This window comes from Arachis ipaensis, chromosome B6 (assembly GCF_059453495.1).
Source record: "Arachis ipaensis isolate K30076 ecotype BB chromosome B6, ASM5945349v1, whole genome shotgun sequence".
NCBI lineage: Eukaryota > Viridiplantae > Streptophyta > Magnoliopsida > Fabales > Fabaceae > Arachis > Arachis ipaensis.
Window position 1 is genome coordinate 9,428,545 of NC_142441.1, and position 21,124 is coordinate 9,449,668.

The 21,124-nt window shown below is 38.0% G+C and overlaps 2 protein-coding genes across 2 annotated transcripts; one reads left to right on the forward strand and one right to left on the reverse strand.

Moving 5' to 3' along the window:
• Window positions 1–9,458: 9,458 nt before the first annotated feature.
• LOC107647963 (uncharacterized) lies at window positions 9,459–10,353 on the reverse strand. Its single transcript, XM_016352002.3, has one exon. It carries the CDS (start codon window positions 10,176–10,178, stop codon window positions 9,720–9,722), a length of 459 nt encoding a protein of 152 aa, XP_016207488.3. The 5' UTR covers window positions 10,179–10,353; the 3' UTR covers window positions 9,459–9,719.
• A 3,697-nt stretch (window positions 10,354–14,050) lies between these two features.
• On the forward strand, window positions 14,051–16,053 carry LOC148554569 (uncharacterized). The gene is made up of 4 exons (XM_088490375.1): window positions 14,051–14,448; window positions 14,554–14,853; window positions 14,935–15,325; window positions 15,625–16,053. The coding sequence occupies exons 1-4, from the start codon at window positions 14,051–14,053 to the stop codon at window positions 16,051–16,053; spliced, it is 1,518 nt and encodes a 505-aa protein (XP_088346501.1).
• Window positions 16,054–21,124: the final 5,071 nt, after the last annotated feature.

The window sequence follows — 21,124 nt, forward strand, 5'->3', positions numbered from 1 at the left end:
AAAGGTAGTTTTGGGAGCAAAGAGGTCAATACGATTGAACTGGCTGGAGTCCGAACTCGAGAAGAACTACGCCTCCAACCTGGGGGTAAGGTAGAGAAAATACAAATTAGATACCACCTTAACAAGACAACAAGTATAAGGGCTAACTCGGAGGAAAACCTAAAAGAGAAGCTCATTGATCTACTCATGAAAAATTTCGACCTTTTCGCTTGGAAAGCTTTCGACATGCCTAGCATAGCTCCTGACCTGATGTCCCATAAACTCGTAATGTATCTGGACTCCCAACCTATTCAGCAAAGCCGTCGGAAACTCGGACCAGAAAGAGCATAGGTCATGGAGGAGCAAGTCCAAGCCTTGCTGGAAGCAGGGGTCATAAAGGAGGTCAAATACCCATTGTGTCTAGCTAACGTCGTTTTAATGAAAAAACAAAACGAAAAATGGAGAATGTGTGTTGATTACACTGACCTCAATAAAGCTTGCTCCAAGGATCCTTATCCTCTTTCCATCATTGATGCTCTGGTCAACTCAGCCTCAGGCTACCAGTATCTGTCTTTCATGGAAGCCTACTCGGGATACAACCGATTCTCGATGTAAAAGCTAGATCAAGAAAAGACGCCGTTCATAACTATCAAGGCAAACTATTATTACATAGTAATGTCCTTTGGGTTAAAGAACACGGGGACTACTTACCAACGCCTAATGAACAAAGTTTTTTCTTTTCACTTAGGAAAACTCATGGAGGTGTATGTAGATGACATGCTCGCAAAATAAAAGAAAACACGACCTTGTTGTCCGATCTCTCCTAGGTGTTCTCTATAATAAGGAAGCATGAAATGAGGCTAAACCCCTCAAAATGCACCTTCACGGTATAAGCTGGAAAGTTTTTGGGTTCATGTTAACCCAAAGAGGCATAGAAGCAAATCCAGACAAGTGTCAGACTATACTGAACATGAAAAGTCCGACTTGTGTTAAAGAGGTTCAGCAATTAAATGGTAGGTTGGCAGCTTTATCCATATTCCTAGCTGGATCACTCTGAAATCACTTCCCTTATATTAAGTCATAAAGAAAGGGAAGCAATTCGAGTGGACCCCAAAATGTGAGCATGTCTTTTAGGACTTCAAAGTATTTTTGGGACAGCCCCCATACTTACCCAACCTATCAAAGGGAAAGAGCTCATGCTATACTTGGCAGTAGAAAGTCGAGCCATAGCTTTAGCCCTAATCCGAGAAGATAAAAAGGGACAGCAACTTATCTATTTCGTCAACAAAGCCCTACAAGGTCAGAGTTGAATTATCAAAAGATAGAAATATTTGCTTAAGCCCTTATCCTCACATCTCGGAGACTCCGACCTTACTTCCAAGCTCATACCATCAAAGTACGCACTAACCAGTCAATGAAACACATTTTACAAAAGACGGACTTGGCAGGAAGGATGTTGCAATGGGCTATGGAGCTGTCCGAATTTGATCTAAGGTACGAAGCTCGACAGCAATTAAGTCACAATACCTGGCTGATTTAGTCGCCGAGTACACCGAAAGCCCAGGAGATCTAGCTACATGGAGCCTATACGTAGATGGGTCGTCATACACAGTTGGGAATGGGTCAGGCGTCATTTTAGAAAGCGACCAAGGAATTCGGATAGAACTCTCCCTAAGGTTCGAGTTCTCTGCTTCCAACAATCAAGCAAAATATGAGGCATTACTCGTTGGCTTGAAGCTGGCTAAAGAAATGGGGGCTGAAAAGTTGGTAGTGCTCAGTGATTCGCAAGTAATAACTTCACAAATCAATGGCACCTATCAAGCCAAAGACCACACTATGAAGAAGTACTTGGATGAAGCCCGGGAACAACTGGCACACTTTCCCAAAGGAGAGGTCTGACATATTGCCCGGGAGTCCAATGCCTGAGCTGATGCCCTCTCCAAGCTAGCCAGCACCAAGTCAGGGGACAATAACAGAAGTCTTATTCAAGAGATTTTGCAAGCACTGTCCATATCAAAAAAGGAGGACGATTTGGAAGCGATGACAATATCCAACCAAAATTGTAAGAATTCGGTTTTTGGTAAACAGACATTTCTAGCTATTTTAAAATTTATTTCGCAAATCCCGAACCATGGATCAATAAAAAATAATAAGGCTGGTCCAATGGTAAAAAAACAAAAATTAAAAGACAAAAAAGAAAAAAAATTAAATAGAAAAGGCCATTAATAAAGTTAAAATTGACTTTATGAGGGTAATTAATCTTTCTAAGTCAAGTTTGACTAGTAAATAATAAATATTAGATTACCATTGATTTATTTTTCTCACTAGAAACTTTTTGAGCCAAAAATTCACTTTTAGTGACGGTTTTGCGTGCACCAAGAAAAACTATTGTAACCAAAAACTTCGAAACCAGTGGTAAAAAAAAAATTTCATCTTGGTAATTGTGTCCCAAGATTAATATTATCCATCCATTCATGATTTATTTCTTTAAGTTTAAATCTTAGCCATTAATTATTATATAACGGTAAAATTTACTCCGAACTGAATTTCTGACTAGTATTCTGCAAACGACTCGTAAAGACCACAAATATTCTTACTTGCCACCCAAATAACTTGTCTCTCTTTCTCAGCCTCTGAGCCAAGACTATCTTAGCCTTTCATCCCTCTCTGTTGTGTTTTTAACCTCGAGTAATTAACTATGGTTAACTGTGGATAAGCACGACAAGCAAGCACTGACCAAGCTTCCTCGTTTTCACGTCCCTTATTCATTGAAGTCCAGCCCTTGAACACAAAAACTTCAGCCACTTTTACCATCATAAATTCAGTAAGACTTTGATTTTTTATTTACGGAAGCATTGGCCACAAAATTCACAAAATACTTTACATATTTTTACACTCTATTGACCGAATTCTTGAGAGAGAAAGAGAGAAAATTCTTGCACCTATTCTCTGCACCTCAGCCCATATTTCAACTCTTCTTCCATTATTCTTCGTGTGTTCTTCAAGGACTCAAACCATACAAGCACAAACTCTTGCCCGTTTTCGCTAATTCTTGCATTTATATCGAAATTTCGGCTAGGTAAACTCTTGTTCTTTCTCCTTTTCTTTTCTTTTCTTTTTTAAAAAAAGTAACCATGATGAATTCTTGCTCTCCTTCATGTATAGAGAACTCCTTTTGAATCACCCATAGAGCACGCCTAAGGAGTTAGAGAGATTCAAGCTCAAAGTGGTTGAATTTCAACGTTTTGCGACGCTTTAAGCCAAAAATGAAACTCACCACCACCAGCTGTGTTTCTGCCCTTATGTGCATATTTTTTAGTATGTGAAAGGTTTAATAACTAAATTACGTAAGAGGTAAGGGTTAGGATTAGTTAGAGTATGGTTGTACTTGTTTTCGATGCTTATATGAGTCACTTTATAGTGAATTTGTACTTGTTTTGAATTTCTAAAAATTTTGTGAGTTACTAATGTTTTGGCTAGCTAAATATGTGTAATATACTGTTATACTATCTCTGGATTTTGTGTGAAAGCAGCCGAAAATATGGAAGCACTTGGGGTTTAAGTTTCGAGCTTTAAACGTCATAAAAAGTGAAGAAAAATATAAAAGTTGTACTTCTGAAATTTTCAGTTACTAAGAGCACGAAAATTATGATGGAAATGAATTAAAAAGTAGTTAGAAAAATATTTTTAATCCTATGGAACAAAGGTGTAAAAGTAAAAAAGGTGTTATGGTCTTTTTTGGACAAAAAGAGAGTTAAAAATGTAATTTAAATGAAAAATAAGTAAAATTCTGAATTTAGTGTCATTAGGGGTAAAATATTAATTATGTAAATTATTTGGGTCGAGATTATAATTACAATAAAATTTCGGGCCTAAATAAAAGGTGTAGTAAAAATTAGAAGTAAAACGGTAAAAAGCGATAACTAGAATAAGTAAGTAAATTAATAAGGGGTAAAATGATCTTTTAGGTCCCCAAGGATAGAATTGGTATTAATTAAAAGTATTATGGATAATTTGGTCATAGAAAAGTATTAGGATTAACCTAGTAATATTTTGACAGTAAATTAGGTTAAATGGTAAAATTAGAGTACTTAGGGGTATATTAGTAATTTTAGGCATAAAATCAAAATTAAAAATCATTAATTAACTTAATAAAGGATAAAAAGGCCTTTTAGAAAAAATATGAGAGTAAAATGGTGAAGTATACTAGTGGTGAAAGCGTCACTGAAAGCCTAAAGAAAACTAGGAAAAAAAATGAAATTTTGTACAAAAAGGTAAAATTGGAAATGTACAAAATACCAAGGACAAAATGGTAAAATATGTAACAAGGATGAGATATTTTAAGAAAGGACCGGACACAAATTTTCAAAAAAAAAGGGCATAGAAGTTCCTCAGAGATAAATTTTATTGAGATGTGCTGCGGAAAAAGAACTATAAACCCCAAGGTGCTAGAGGTTGTTTGGAGGCGGGTATTACCCACTGACTGCTGAAACTATGTTTTTCCTTATGCGTATATTATGGCGTCAAGCTTTGCGACGATTGCCTACTGTCATGGACTAGTTGTATGCTTAACCACATCGACACGTATGCACGGACGGACGCAATTGGGAAACCATATCTAGGACTAGTTTTTAGGTAACGCCGGGTTGCGGATAGTCAACCGACACATGAGTTCATGGCCTGCATAGGACCAGGCATGCATCATACTTGGTTGTTGCATTCTCTATGTTGTGATTGCTTACTTGTACTTGTGATTGTATTTTGTCTCTACTTCTTGTATTCCGTACTTGATTACTATTCTGCTATATACTTGTGCTTGTACTTGTTTGTGTGACTTACCGACTTAAGTGCGTGAATTTTTAGACTTAGGCTGTGGAACCCTTTAATTTTTCCTGTGTAGTACCTTGCTGGGAACTTTAGGTTCTCACTCCTTACTTCCCCATTCCACAGATGCAAACCAGTGAGATCTTCTTTGAGTTTCCATCCTTGAGACTAGTGAGCGGCAGTAGCATTATCGGAGAGTCAGAGTGACTTCTTTTACTTCCACACCACACTTTCGTGTTTCTTCAACTGCCAGGGATCGATGACCAGCAGTAGTTATAATAATAGCAGTAGTAGTAGTCTTTACCCTCGCTTTGTATAGACTTTTAGAAGGCTAGGTGCTTTTGTAAATACCTATATAAACAAGTTAGAACGGGTCTCAGAATAGAGTGACTCTTGTGATTCGAGGCCTGCTAGTATAGATATGGAGTCTGTAAATATTTTCATGAATAAGCAACAACGTAACCTAATGTGAATTATTGTACTAAACGAGCCTTCGGGCTTATATGTATAATATTATTATGTTTTCTGTATTTTATATGCTTTATGTATATATTATCTATTTATCTATTACCTATTTACACACGATCTCGACTAGCGCTACAGGCTCATATGTATATATTTAATATATGGTCTAGAGTCTCTAAGAAAATCCGTGAAGTAGCGCCTGGTGGCTAGCATCGGTCATGATATGCTAGAAGTTAGGTCGTTACAAAAGTCTAGGGTGGATGACTCTTATAGTCAACTACCTCAAATTCGATGTCCTACTCCTCCCCACGGATGGAAGAGAAGCCAAAAGTCTTATCAAAGAAGTACAAAATTACACATTGGTCCACAATATCTAATACAAAAGAGGTATCTCAACACTCCTCTTGAAATGCATCCCGACCTCCAATACAAAGGAAGATTTAGAGGATGTACATAGTGTCATATGTGGAAATCACTTGGGAGCTCAGTCATTGGCAAAAAAGGTGATCCGAACTGGCTTCTTCTGGCCGATCTTGCAAAAGGAGGCGATCGAGTTCGTCAAGAAGTGTCCACCCTGTCAGAAGCATGCAAACTTCCATATTGCGCCACCTGAGGAGCTCATCATTGTTACATCACTATGACCATTTGTAAAATGGGGCCTCGACCTGCTCAGACCATTTCCACAAGCACCAGGACAAGTCAAATGTCTCATGGTAGGGATTGACTACTTTACTAAATGGATCGAGGTGGAGCCTTTAGCAACTATTACTACTCAAAGAAGTTGAAAATTCCTATATAAAAATATTGTCACAAGGTTTGGAGTTTCTTACTCCATCACCACGGACAATGGGACTCAATTTACCGACTCAACCTTCAGAAATTTGGTGGCCGACCTAAAAATAAAACACCAGTTCACATCGGTAGAACATCCCAGGCCAATGGACAGGCTGAAGCCGCCAACAAAGTCATACTGGCCGGGTTAAAACGCTGACTACATGACACGAAAGGGGCTTGGGCTGACGAGCTCCCTCAAGTCTTGTGGGCGTATCAAACGACCCCACACTCTACAATGTGGGAGTCACCTTTCTGACTTGCTTACGGAATGGAAGGAATGATCCCCATAGAGGTAGCTGAAAAATCACCTAGGGTCATATTCTACAATGAAAGAGTCAACGTCCAAGCACAAAAATAAGAGCTCGATTTTCTCCTTGAAACCCGAGAAAGAGCCCAGATTAAGGAGAAAGCCCTAAAACAAATTATTGCTCTAAGATAAAACCAAAAGGTGATCAAGAGGAACTTTTCCACCAACGACCTCATCCTGATCAAAAATGACATTGGAGTACAGAAATCAGGAGAAGGAAAGCTAGCTGCTAATGGGAAGGAACCTTATAAAATAGTTGAGGTCCTAAGCAAAGGCTACCACAAAGTGTCTGACCTCCAAGGGCAGAAGCTCCTGAGGTCTTGGCACGCTTGTAACCTAAAGAAGTACTACAGTTAAGTAGCAAACCTCGTGTATTGGTATACTTTTTTTCTTGACTATAAGGATTTTTTAACGAGGTACCAGCACGATAACTAGGGGTGCCCAATCCTCTAGTACGTAGAGTTGTAAAGGAATTTCTTTATTATTATTCCTATTTCTTTCTTCAAAAGTTTCCTATCCAAAACACATTAACTTAAACTCGATAAACCGTGAAACTCATTGTCCAACCTCAAATGGTCGGCAAGATGAAGCGACGAGGTACAAGTTAATGTAAGAAGTTATATAAACACATCGTATAAAGCGACCTCAATGAGATCGGATAAAAAACGAACTGTAAAAGTAACTTAATAAAGGCTGACCACTCGAAGTTGGAACTATGAAAGGGAACTCGTAACCTAACAAAAGTTGCTAAGACTCAAAGTCAAGCAAACTATGTCCGAGCAGAAGTCACAAAATGCTCGAGTCCGACCTATGAAAAGATCAGGACTCAAGCAGGAGCACTGTTCATACCCTGGCCCAAAATACAAAAGTCAGTCCCAATAAAGATGAAAGGCCCACCTAAGAGGGTGGCCTCTACCGCTTACTCGACCTCTTTAAAGAGGTTGGACATGATGAAAAGGGACAGCTTATACTTATCTAAGTAAGTAACTGCCTCCACGAATCTCTCCAACTATCTCTATCTTTCCTAAAAGATAGATTCTAACAAACTCACAAGATAAAAGAAACGATTATCCATCAATAAAAATGGAACTACTCCAACAAAGGTGGTTATCTACTCTACTATAAATACACTGACACCCCTCAGGTATATTCACGTTCTAATCTACTAGAAACCTGTCTAAAACCCTTGCTAACTTAAGTATCATAGTCTCTTACAGGTATCACCCCTACCTCCTCGCGAGGAACTCGGACATGCGGCACCTCGGCATCAACAAGTCGGACGCTGCCATACAAAGGGATCTGGACCTCACGCTCAAGCCCAAATTAACGTTTTAGATAACCCTCAGAATAATATCGTCGCTTTATAAATCTTTGATAAACCTAAAAAAAAAATAATGTAGAAATCAAACAAACCAAAAAAAAATTTTACTTAAAAAAAAATATTAGAGATATAATAAAAAAATCACTTTCCAAAAAGTTTCACAAACAAGAGTAAATAGGAATTCATTTTGGAAATGGTTTTCAGAAAAGCACTTCTACAACTCTTTCTCTCACAACATGGATTTGGAGGAAAAATCGGTTAAAATTAAAACAAAATAAAAAAAATGAGAAAAATGTTTATAATTAAAAAGAAAAACAAGATATAATTCGTAAATATTTAGAAACAAATTGTCACCAAAAAAAAAAAAAATTTCAGAAACAAATTGAGTGTGTATCAACTATAGAAGACTTCCTAATCCTCAGCCAAGTTTCATTAAATGCATTCATAATAAATGTAACAGCTTCTTTGCCTCAAATTTATGATGTGGCGCTTGCTGCTCGCATGTGATTCAGTGGTCAACAGTTAGAACTACCTAAACTCATGATTCGTGGATATGAATTTTTATTGGTTCATTTTGGTAACAATTAGGCTTTTCTATTCATTGCAGTTCATAAAGAAGATACCAAACTAATGCTTCGCGCTACCACTGGAACTATTATATTAGCTAATAATTAATAGAATTATAGAATACCTCATAAATTAACATGGTTTTATTATAAAACATTTTTATTAGAGCCTATATTCTACTGATTGATCCGATCGAAGTTGTTTTGGCGAGCTACTAGATGTGGAGAATGAATTTTAGAAGATTAATGATAAGCAACTAATTTTTTTCGTCAATATTAATTTATTTTTTAAAAATTTTATCTATTTTAAATTTTATATTTTAATTATATCTTTATAATTTTTTTTTTTAATAAAACAATGCTCGTAACGATTCCGTCCTTAGCTTGTAGTTGTAGTACCCGTATCGAGTGCGACAAATGTATAAAGCCAGATGAGGCGTGTTATACATAAATTAATAACTATATATCTCAATAGTTAAGTTTATTCTTAAATGAATTGAATATAATATATGTGCTCATAATTTAGAAAATCTTTTAATAAGAATGTAGTCATTATTAGGTTTTATATATTCATTAATTTACAGCTTATGATGTTAAATTTAACATAAAGAATGACAAGTGACAATTTGTTGGTTAAACAATATACATAGCATGTGGAAAATTAAATGACGAAACATGGAGTTTTGCTATTATTTGTATTGCATAGAATATTTATCATCGTTGTCCAAATTTGATGAAATTACATTTGATTGTATCAGTGATATAACTATTTATGTTATATTTTTTTATTAATTTAAGTTTTTGAAAGAAATAATTTTAGAGAGAAAGTATTTTTAAGACAGGATACAATTCAATTTTAATCCGATAGTTAATATTGATATATATGTAGTACTCTATTAGAGAAAATTTTTAAATATACTGGTATATCGATATTTCAGTAATTTTTAGTCGTTGTTATTAATTATATATATTATATATATTTTTTATAATTAAGATCAACGGTTAAAAATTACTAAAACAACAGTACAACGTACATTTGAAAATTTCTCACTTTTAGTGTAAAAGTTAAACAAACCTAACAATCTACATATACACACAGTACATATACTGACACATCTTTTACTAGGTCTATTTCTTGGGTAGGTCAGATGAATAATGTATGAGAACATATATAACTGATGCAGTAAAATAATATATAACAGAGAACAACGTACGTAACAGATATCGACATATAGTATTGATATAATAAGAGTAATATTATGGAAGGAAAAAAAAAAAATTGGCAAAGAGTTGAGAAGAGAATAGCTTCGAAATTATGAACATTGCTTGAGATAGATGGTATTGAAAGCAGGCATTAGATATCCATTTTCTAAAGCCGTTATTGGATTAGAGATGACGTATATATATATAGTTCTGGAAATGACTATGGACAAGTGATTTGAGATGGGAATTTGTGTGGTTCATGTCCCTGCTGCTGCGCCATGACCAAGGACTTGTAGATATGAACAATCATCTTCTCATCATACTCCTTCATGGGCTTAGAATTCACCACTCCGAGGGCCATGGACGTGGTTGCGCTTCTGCCGCCGTATCCGACGGCAGAACCGCTCATGCTCATGACCTTAGAGTTGGCCACCCCAAGCATCATTCTAACGTAAGAATCCCTGAGCCACAGCAAGAATTTCTTGGGCGAAGGGATTCTGGATATCCTGATCTTACGGGACACCTTGATCCTCCATGTCCTACGCCTTGTGTTGGTGGCGCCGGTGTCGGTGGTTCCAAGCTGCTCCACTTGCTTCTTGTGCCTCCTCCGCCACCAATTGGATCCATTTAGTCTATGGTATCCCCCTCTTCTCTTCCAGTACCTCCGCATGCTTTCCATTTCCTCTCTTCTTACAAAATTGAAGGAGAGGAGAAATGGCGTAGGCGTGGGTGGGTGAGAAAGTAAATGGGGTAGGCTCCCTAAAATTTTTTGTTGTATTCATTCATTTGAACACTATTAAATAATATTTTAATCCAGTTATATGAAAAAAGTTATATATAGTATTGGATTATAGGTGGGAGGTGTATTAAATGAATGACGGTGTGTATATGACTTAATTGGTGATTGCCATATATTCTTGTCATAATCTGATGCATGTCACTTTCCAGAAAGAAAGAAAGAGATCGAGTAGGCTGGGGCAGCAGTATCCCGTTGGACTCTAATGCTTTCTTTTATGGGTTTATGGCATCATAAATTCCATCATCCTCTTTATAACTATCCATCCATACATAACCTAAACTTTTTTCGGTTTAATAAATGTATGTCAACCCAAATTTCACTCTCTTACTCTCACTTATGTTATTCACAATTTTAAATTTCTTATACACCTTTCATAAAAAAATACAAGCCAATATTTTTTATAGAGAAAAGTAAAGGGTTAGTTAATATCAATTTAAATAGAAGATAAAAATAAGAAGAATATAATAGTCATCTAATACTTTTTTTTTTTTAAAGAAAATGCTAATAGAATATTACTAGTTAACAGAGAAAGAAAGAGAGATTGATTTGACAATGAGGGAAATTAATGGATTGATCTTTCCAATAAATTAAATGAAGGATTACATAATATTGAAATGAAAGCTATTCCATTATACAAGTGAACGACTTAGTGGTGAAAAAAATTGACAAACACACAAAATCATCCTTTTAACTTTTTTATTAGTACGTATGTATTAGTAATGTACAATTGTACATAGATGATAGTATGCACTGGTAATCTACATAAATGATATTGACTTATGAACAGGTCCTTTTTTTTATGCTCTGGTCCAGAGATATTAAAGTGAAAACCAGTACTATAAGTCCATAATCAGGAATATTACGGAGTAAAATAAGACATCACATCTTCTCTAATAATTAAGTGAAATTAAATTACACGAGTATGTATCGTTATATGTGTTTAATCTCTGTTCATGTGTAAAGTCTATGTCCGATTAAGTTAATTTGACGGTGCTGTTGATGAATTTATAATTTAGAAGCCAAGAATATATAATTGGAAGTGGTGGAGAAATTAATGAAGCAGCAGAGCATAGAGCAAGGTGGGGTAGCTAAGCTTAAAGAAAATGGACTTTTTGGAAAGATAAATATTGGATTAATGAAGTCCGCAGGAAATGCATGGACTCTTTGTTGCATCCTCCATTATTGATCCTTCGGTTGGAAGTTGAGGTGGTGGGATTCTGCCCTTACTTGAAGTCAACTTGTCCTTACACTTTTTAATATGTCCCAATCCATATCTAAACCCCTTTTTTTTAAGAACCTTCAAAGTAATAATTAACCACACTCCATCTACATATATGAGACTTTGAGAGACATTGACACCCCTCCCTTTATTTTATATTATTATTTTCCTTTTTGGTATTAAACGGAAGCATGCTTTTATTTTTGTTTTGGACTGAATGATTAAACTAGTAACGTGGTGCTTTGGGTTCTGTTGATGTGTGCCCGGCCCAAATTTAAGTCGTTGTTGCTGCCTATATGTTTATTCTATCGGCCCATTTACCACTTACTACTACTCAAGTATTTTTCTTCTTGGGCCTTCGTCCCCGTTACTTTACCAAAAAAAAAAAACACTTTTTTCTACTTTACGTTTCTGGTCCCAAATAAAGTAATAATAAAAAGCCAACAATTAAATCTCATTTTCTATATCCGACCAAGGTTGCTTTCTTTTTTTTCTGAAATTCTTGTCTGTCTGCAAACGCCGGCCATATGCGAGGCGGCTTCGTTAGGGGGGCTGCAGCACGTCCTCATAATCCACGAGAGGAAAATAGGCAGCAGGGAGACCTAAATCCCAGAGAAGTCAAAAAAGGAAGGAGGTCGGAAGTAGAGGTTGCCATTGTAGGGACAAGGAAGCTGGTACCAAGAGTAGAAGAATGGATGGAGGACGGCTCAGAGGCTGAACGGCAGCTAGATGGAGATCAACCAGACACATACATGGAAAGAGATCAAGACAAGATTTCTGGAGGATCTACATATCAAAAGACCTTTGCAGAAACTGTTAAAACAGGGACTAGGACTACCATAGTCACTCAAGAGAAGGAAACAAGAGAGGATATAGAAACTGAGAGAGAAGACCGTGATGAAGAAGACGTAGACGACATCATTCTAAAGAGGATGCCTGATGGACTTTACAATCTCGTCATAGGAGAGCGTGTGAAAAGAGAGCTTTGTAACGATTGGTGGGAGACACTCATAGTGAAGCTCCTAGGAAGGAGGATCACTTTGGCGGTCATGGAAAGGAGACTTGAAACAATGTGAGCTAAAAGAGGAAGCTTAGAAGTCATTGACTTGGGAAATGAATATTTTTTGGTGAAATTCTTCAATAGAGAAGATCTGGACTATACACTCACATAGAGGGGCCGTGGAAGATTTTCGATCACTACTTGACGGTAAGGCTTTGGAAGCCGGAGTTTGATTCCATGAAGGCATCCATTGATAATATCGCTGCTTGGGTACAGCTCCCGGGACTTCCCATTGAGTATTACAATCGCACTATCTTGGAGAAGATAGGAAACATCATTGGTTGCACTTTGAAAGTAGACTCAAACACTGCGGAGGTCTCAAGGGAAAAGTTTGCAAGAATTTGTGTGGAAGTAGATCTAGAAAAGCCCCTGACCACCAACTATATGATCAATGGAGTGAAACATGCTGTGGGATATGAAGGAGTGCACTTAGTGTATTTTGCTTGCGGAAGAGTAGGACATGATAAGGGAGTCTGCCCAAAATCACAAATAAAAAAAGATGGGACGGAGAATGGCGGTGGACCAGCAGGTGTTGAGGAAGAAGGTGAGGGCACTTTGGGGAATATAGTAAAAAATAAGGGTAAAAAAGTCATTATGGAGGAAGAAGGACAATATGGTCCGTGGATGCTTGTGCAAAGACAAACACGTGGCCAAAAATCCGTTAAAATTAGAGAGAATGGGAGTAGTGGTAGTGGTGCGCCAGGACAGGGAGTGGGTGCTGGAAGAGCAGGGAACATTTCACGCTTTGCAGTGTTGCAGTATGAGGAAATAGATCCCAAGGACGATGGTAATCAGGAGGGTCCACACAATCACACAGAAATAGACAAAAGCTTAATGGAGGTCACTCACAGGAGAAAGGATAGATTACAAGGCTCCAAGAACAACAATGACCCACATAAGACATTTACCCAGCCACAAAAAAAAAGCCCAACAAGAACCAATCTCTTTACAGCCTTTGATTAAAGCCCAAAACCTGTCAGGAAAAGAGTTGTCAAAATCTTTGAACCAAACATGATCTTACCCTTCAAACTATAATGGGAACCTTATTCCGACCCAGCACACCTCATCCATGACCCTTTTAGAGCCTAATCCAGAGCCAACTAATCCTAACAACCCTATGGAACTCAACTCAAACAGGCAACCTGTTGACCATCACCAAGAAAACTGGGTGAATGTATGCCCCTCATCGCAAAACAATGTTTCGCAAATGATACCAGCCACCATGGCTGGTAAGGAGGAAGAGAAACCCCCTGACCCTGGAAGGTTGGACTTTGGTTCCGGTTACTCCAGTCAGCTAGTGGAGGCAGTGTTGCAATGTGAGGAAGCCATGGACCTGAAAGGAATACAGGCAGAGAATGACACTCCACCTCAGGTGGAGGATATGCAGATTGTATAATTGGCCTCATGGCCTGTAGTAACTGGGACCGAAGCCCAATCTTGTTGAGTTGATTCTTTTTTTTAGTGGTCGAAACCATGATTGTGTTTGCTTGGAATGTGCGTGGAATTGCTAATAGAGCAACTGTTCGAGCTCTTAAGGAATATAGGAGAATGTATAGACCATACTGCTTCTTCCTGTTTGAAACCCGATGTAGTGGAGAAAAGGAAAGGGAGGTTATTCGAGAGTTGGGGTTTCAATTTGCTGTGGTAGAAGGTGCGGCATGGTTTAGCGGAGGTATATGGGTTCTTTTGGAAGATGCCAATCTGAATATAAGATTAAGAAAATTCCATCAACAGTATATCCACCCGAGTGTTGATAAAGCAGAGTGGGGGAGCTGTCTATTAACCGCTGTATATGCAAGTCCTCAAGAGAGGCACAGAGCTACTTTGTGGAAGAAACTTCGGGTAATTGCTGACCCAATTTCTATTCCTTGGTTACTATTAGGGGATTTTAACGATATAGCTGATATTGAGGAAAAGAAGGGAGGAGGAAGAGATAACCCAAGTGCCTGTAGAAGATTTTGATCTTACATTAATAGGTGTAAACTGATTGATCTGGGATGGATTGGAGCCAAATATACCCAGAAAGAAGGGGAGCGTGAGGGGCAGAACAGGGTGTTCAAGAGATTGGATAGGGGTCTTTCTAATATTGAATGGAGAACAACCTTTTTCGATGGCCGCATCGAAGTTTTGCCGAGAGTGAGGTCTGATCACCACCCCTTGTTAGCAAGATTTGTACCATCTAGAGTAGATGTTGGTGAGAAACCTTTTAGATATGAAACTATGTGGAAAACCCACCCAAATTTTAACTATTATGTGAAGGAAGCCTGGCCGAGAGAGTAACAACTACCTGAGGTGCTTAGTACCCTCACCCACCTCTTAAAGGAGTGGAATAAGAGTGTGTTTAGTGATGTTAATAGGAGAAAAAGGAGGATAATGAGAAGACTTGAAGGCATTCAACAAGCTAGGGGGTATGGACGTATTCCATATTTGGATAAATTGGAAAAAGAGTTTACGGAAGAGCTAGAACTAATTCTTGAACAAGAAGAATTGATGTGGCAGCAAAGATCTAGACAAAAGTGGATAACTGATGGGGATAGGAACACACAGTTTTACCATTTGAAGACGGTTCAAAGAAGGAGGAAGAATAGGATATGTAAATTGAAAGGAGAGGATGGAAGATGGTGCGAAGATATGGAGGATCTGAAGCATAAGGCCATCTCGTATTTCAAAATAATTTACAACAAAGATTGGATGGAGGAGCCGATTAAAATCACAGATGAAACTTACCCTCCGATCCATGAGGATAATGTAAGAGGGTTGAGTACAACCCCCTTTCAAATGAAGAAATAAAGGAAGCTCTTTTCAACATTGGATCTTTGAAAGCCCCGGGAGAGGACGGTTATCCAGCATACTTCTTCAAAGAACAGTGGAAAACGATAAAAGAGTCCTTTATAGAATTCATACAAAAGTTGTGGCAGGATCCTAGCTCTATCAAACTCGTTAATCAAATACTAATAGTTCTCATCCCAAAGATTCAGCAACCAAAATATTTGAAACAATTTCGGCCTATAGCACTATGTAATGTGGTGTATAAGTGCTTATCAAAGATAGTAGTCAATCGAATAAAACCAACACTGGTCAATAGAATAGCACCATTTCAGTCCAGTTTCATTCAAGGGAGACTCATTCAGGACAATATAATTATTGCTAAGGAAATGGTTCATGATATGAAGAAGATGAGAGGAAAGAAGTTTATGGTGATAAAGGTGGACTTTGAAAAGGCATACGATCGGCTGAGATGGGACTTCATTTTAGATTGCCTCCACGAATTTGGGATACCTCATCAACTTATAGACATCATTATGTGCAGTGTGACCTCTGTTTCTTTTAAAATTATTTGGAATGGCTGCAAGACGGAATCCTTTGAGCCTTGTCGTGGTTTACGGCAAGGAAATCCAATATCGCCATACTTTTTTGTCATTGCAATGGATAAATTATCCCAAGTGATAGAAGAGAGGGTACAATTGGGGGTCTAGAAACCCATGGTGGCTGGGCGCAATGGACCTTCAATTTCACATTTACTATTTGCAGATGATTTATTGCTCTTTGTGGAAGCTTCTGTTGAACTGATTAGAATGGTAAGACAAGTTCTTGAGTTGTTTAGGAGATCTGCAGGCTTGAGAGTGAGTGAGACGAAATCTTCTATTTATTTTTCAAAGAGTGTAAATCGACAGGAGAGGGAGGCCATCACAGCAGAAGGAGGGATTGAGGAAACACCTTCTCTTGGCAGATACCTTGGCGCTTTGATTACAAATAGCCGAAAAGGGAGGGACAGATTCAAGACCACCTTGGAGCGAGTTGCGGGTAAATTACAGGGATGGAAAGCCTTATGCCTCTCATTTGCCGGGAGGGTAACTTTAGCCAAAGCGGTGATAAGCCCTGCTGTTAATTTTGATATGATGCATTCCTCTATACCAAAAAGAGTTTGTTGGGAAATAGAAAAGATGCAAAGAAGTTTTATTTGGGGTGAGAAAGAAGGACAAAGGAAGATGCATGCAGTGAGCTGGAAGCAACTTTGCAGGGCTAAGAACAGTGGAGGTTTGGGCTTTAGGGATCTTACGATAATGAATGAGGCCTTTTTATCAAAGGTGCTGTGGAGACTCATAACAGATAAAGAGGCTCTATGGGCGAGAGTGTTAATCAGTAAATATGGTAGGCAGCTAGACTTAGTTCATGACATGCAAGCAGTTTCCTCAGATTCGATTTTGTGGAAAGAATTGACAAAAATGGGAGAATTTGTTCGTAAGCATGTCCGCTTTTCAATAGGAGACAGATCTTCGACCCTGTTTTGGAAAGACCGATGGTTGAAAGATGAAATGCCTCTATTGAACCATGTTAGCCAAGTAACCAGAGATATGAGGGTGAATATGTATGTGAGCGAAGCAGTTAGATAAGGCAATTGGAATTACAGTCTGCTCCAAAATTTTCTTGAGGAGGATCGACTGCAAGAAATCAGAGCACTATTTCCCCCTGCTCTAGAATTAGGGAGGGACTCACTCAAATGAGACGTCACTCATGATGGCAATTTTACGGTGGCAAGTGCCTATAAAGCTCTTGTAAGGTGGGAGGATGGAAATGACGATATCTGGAAGCTAATTTGGCAATGGCCAGGGCCAGAGAAGATAAAATGTTTCATATGGCTGGTGGTGCATAGAAGGATCATGACAGCACAAAGGAGGAGGCAAATCTTTGGGACAAGCGATGAATGCCATGCCTGTCCAGGAGCAGTGGAGACATTAGAGCATGTTTTGAGGGACTGCAGCAGAGCATCAGAAGTTTGGTCCAAAACAATTCATCATAGCCACATTCAACCTTTTTTCAGAGCTCCCTTTAATTTGTGGATTAGATGGAACCTTACATCTGATCTTGGAACTAACAAAAATGGGAAGTGGAGAACCCAATTCATGGTCACCTGCTGGTGGTTATGGAGATGGCGTAATAAAAAATTTTTTACAGCACATTTTCATAAACCAACAGAGCCAGTGGAGTTTATACAAAAATACATCCATAATATAAATGAAGCCTTAAGAATGAAAGAAGTAAGGAACGAAAAGAGGGGGTGGATGGAGAAGCAGATCGCATGGATCCACCCTCCTGAGGGTTGGACAAAAGTTAATTCAGATGGAGCAGCAGACCGTGAATCAAAAAAAGCAGGGTGCGGGGGCTTAATTCGTGACCACCTTGGGAGATGGGTGATAGGATTCAAAACTAGCGTTGGAGCCAGTAATCCATTTCAAGCATTCTATGGGGGCATAACTCATGGATTACAGATGGCATGGGAGTTGGGATTAAGAAGAGTTATAATAGAATCAGATTTCCAGGCAGCAATACAAATTATACAAGATGCAGAAAAAGCAAAAAATCACCTGGAGGCACTAATTAGACACGTTTACAATCTTATAAAGAGAGAATGGAGCTTGAAATTTTCTTACACCTATAGAGAAGGAAATCGTGCCGCAGACTCTTTGGCTAAGGAAGGAAGAGATTGGAATGCAGGGTTCACGTTTTTGTACCAGGCTCCAAGTAGGCTTAAGCTTATTTTAGATGAAGATGGTCGTGGGGCATGCTTACCCCGAACAGTAAAATATTAGATAACTTGGGCCTTTGGCCTTTAGTTTACCAAAAAAAAAGAAGTAATAATAAAATTTCCTATACGCGACAGATTAGTTTTTGGTTTGTAGGGTCAAAATATATCATGGGCAACAAAAAAAAATTAATAATAAAATCAACCAACTAATTACCAAAAAAAAATCAACCAACTTTTTGGTGAAACTATTAGATGGAAATAATAGATTAGATAAACATCTAAATTCTCTTTTTTTTAAAAAAAAAAAACTCAACACAATAAGGTGGAGCATCAATGAAAAAGTACTAAACAGATAAAATAAACTAATTCCTAATTATTTTCGGCAAAAGCCATCAACAACCCAAAAGATACTCCTAATCAACCTGTTGACTACTCCCGAAATACCCATTTCTTGATTTTCGAAGATTCTATCATTCCTTTTCAACCAAGTGCTCCAAATGATAACAATAAAACCAAATTCACCAACATTCTAACCATTCGACTGCACGATTGACCCATGAACCACGTAAACTGAAGGTCATTCAGCTCTATAGCCACCAGTTCCATATTGCTGTTAACACACTAGCGCCTTTCCTTTCTTCCAACTGCACAACCTCATTGAAGACACCCATGTAGCAAAGAGGAACTTGACATATTCCTGATAAAAAATTCAACTCTTTTCACACAGCAAGCTTCTCTTTCCTTGTATGCGCACCACACACCAAGCAAACCGCACAAATAAAAATTATTATTTATCAATTCCCCTTCTATACACAACCATCTCTCTCCTTTGTAATAATTATTCAACCTAAACATCATATCATCCCACATTATTAATAAACTCCAGAAACACATTCCGATCTCACAAATTTCAAATGCGCCGCATCATTACCCTAAAATTGTACTACATCAAATTTATTAATTATTTCCTTCTTTATCTCTATCAATCCTAACATAATCACATTATTTTTACGCTTAAATTTTTTTACCATTTTCCACTTTACAATACCCCCTAAACCCCTCATATTCCACGAACTAAAATTATTTCAAAATTTTATTACACACCTTATTCAGGTTTTTGGGTGGCTCCTTCTTGCTTTCTCTTTCTTTTTTGCTTGCCTTTTTTTTTATGTCAATACTTCATTTTGAACTTGGAAAATAGCCATAATGTCCTTGTCCTCGTCATATAAAACAACTCCTGATTCAATCGCCAGATCCCAAGAAGTCCTGTTTTCAGTCATATCTTTATCCCAACTTCTTTCGTGCTCATCTTGATTAGTCTCACCATCTGCATCCTGCTCTAAGTCCCCCTAATCTTCCAAATTCCTTACAGCCCTTTGATCTTCCAACCCAGTTTCCTCCACCATTGTATTCTCATCCTCTAAATCTGAATCCTACACTGCATCACCCCTCATCAGACATATGCTAACATGCTGTTTACCACTCTTGTCCAAACTAGCGTGAATCTCATTAACTACACTTGGTGGAATGTTTCTCTCCGCTGTGTTGTTTCGAACAATTCTCTGCACCTCTGCCAATCTCCTTTCCGGCTTGATTCTACTCGTCGGATGCTTCAGATGCTTCACGCTCCTCCCTACCCTCCATGCCATCAAGCTCAGCGCGGACATTATCACCTCCGCCATCAGCAGCTGACTTCTGTGCTGCTCCCAGATCTGCCTCGTCAATGCTATTCACCACAGCATCAACCCCTTCGCGAACTCCATAACCAGCCACGCCCCTCTCTTCATCGCTACCCGCAGCAGCCAGCAAGAAAGCCCTTTTAAAACGCACAATGACGTACTTTCCGTCGCACCACACAGCCACTTCGCCACACCCCACTAACATATTGGCCTTATATGCTTTAACCTAGCCCCAACTGAACTTTTGTTCAAAACCAAATCAACTCTTTTTTTTTTTTCGTTTATCCCCCTATTCCCAAGTCTCCGTTCTTTCAGAGATTATTTCATTACCGATTGTTTGAGATCTCATAGATTTCGCACTCACCATAACTGATGGATACACCAAAGGTCCATTCACGTTTTTAAAAAATCCTCATGCCACTCATCCAAATTCTCAATAGCAATTACCTTTCTATCCTTGTCATGCTCTACTTTCCGTAGCCCCTGTGGTTTCATTACCACCGCATCCATCCCAACTCTAACGGTTTCCTCTGAGCTTCTAGTTCTTTACTTCCATGGTGTTCCAAGACAATGCAACTCTCCTTTTTTGATTCACCTCAATATCTTTTTCTTTAATTTTTTTCTATTTTCCATCAGGAGACTCCTTGGCATCTTCATCGCGCGTAGTGATTTTTTCCCGGACATCAATCCTCCTCCTATACTTAGCCTTACCCACAAAAATCTATTTACTCGTTAATCGCATTCCATTAATCTCTTTGATGGCCTTTAATGCCCCTCCTTTTGTAGTATACCTGATGAAAGCAAACAGATGAATCCGGTCATACTTCTCCTTACGTGTCAAATAGATGTCATTTATTCTTCCTGTCCACTTAAACATATAAAACAATTCATTCTTTGAAATATTACCTGGTAAATTAACTACAAAAATTGTGAGCAATTCCCTCTCCAATTGGAGATATGCTTTACAGTTCTAAACCCATGGATCTTTATTAACATAGAGCTGTCTAACTTTATTCCGTCTTGTATTAGACATAGATGGATTATGGATTCTAAATTCTCTTATTAGAAAGATAAATAAACTGAAGAAATATAATTGGAGAATTTTTTTATACAGAAAAATAATAGATGTGCCAATTATATTCTAACTAAAAAGAATATTGAGTTAGACTTAGATTTTTTGTTATGAAATTACTCATTTTTAGAGTTAGTAAAAATTTGTGTGGAGGATTAGTTTTTGGTTTGTTGGGCTAAGAGATACGGTAAAAAAAAAAAAACAATAATAATAAAATCACAATAGAAGTAGTTTGATTTTGAAATTACGTAGCACTAACATAATCACTT

Excerpts from the sequence above, each read along its gene's own strand:
- LOC107647963 (XM_016352002.3), bottom strand. The coding sequence starts at position 10,178 with ATGGAAAGCATGCGGAGGTACTGGAAGAGAAGAGGGGGATACCATAGA.
- LOC148554569 (XM_088490375.1), top strand. The coding sequence starts at position 14,051 with ATGATTGTGTTTGCTTGGAATGTGCGTGGAATTGCTAATAGAGCAACT. Across the intron at positions 14,449-14,553 it reads GACCCAATTTCTATTCCTTG|GTGTAAACTGATTGATCTGG; the intron begins GTTACTATTAGG and ends TTACATTAATAG. Across the intron at positions 15,326-15,624 it reads CTCCGATCCATGAGGATAAT|ATAGTAGTCAATCGAATAAA; the intron begins GTAAGAGGGTTG and ends TGCTTATCAAAG.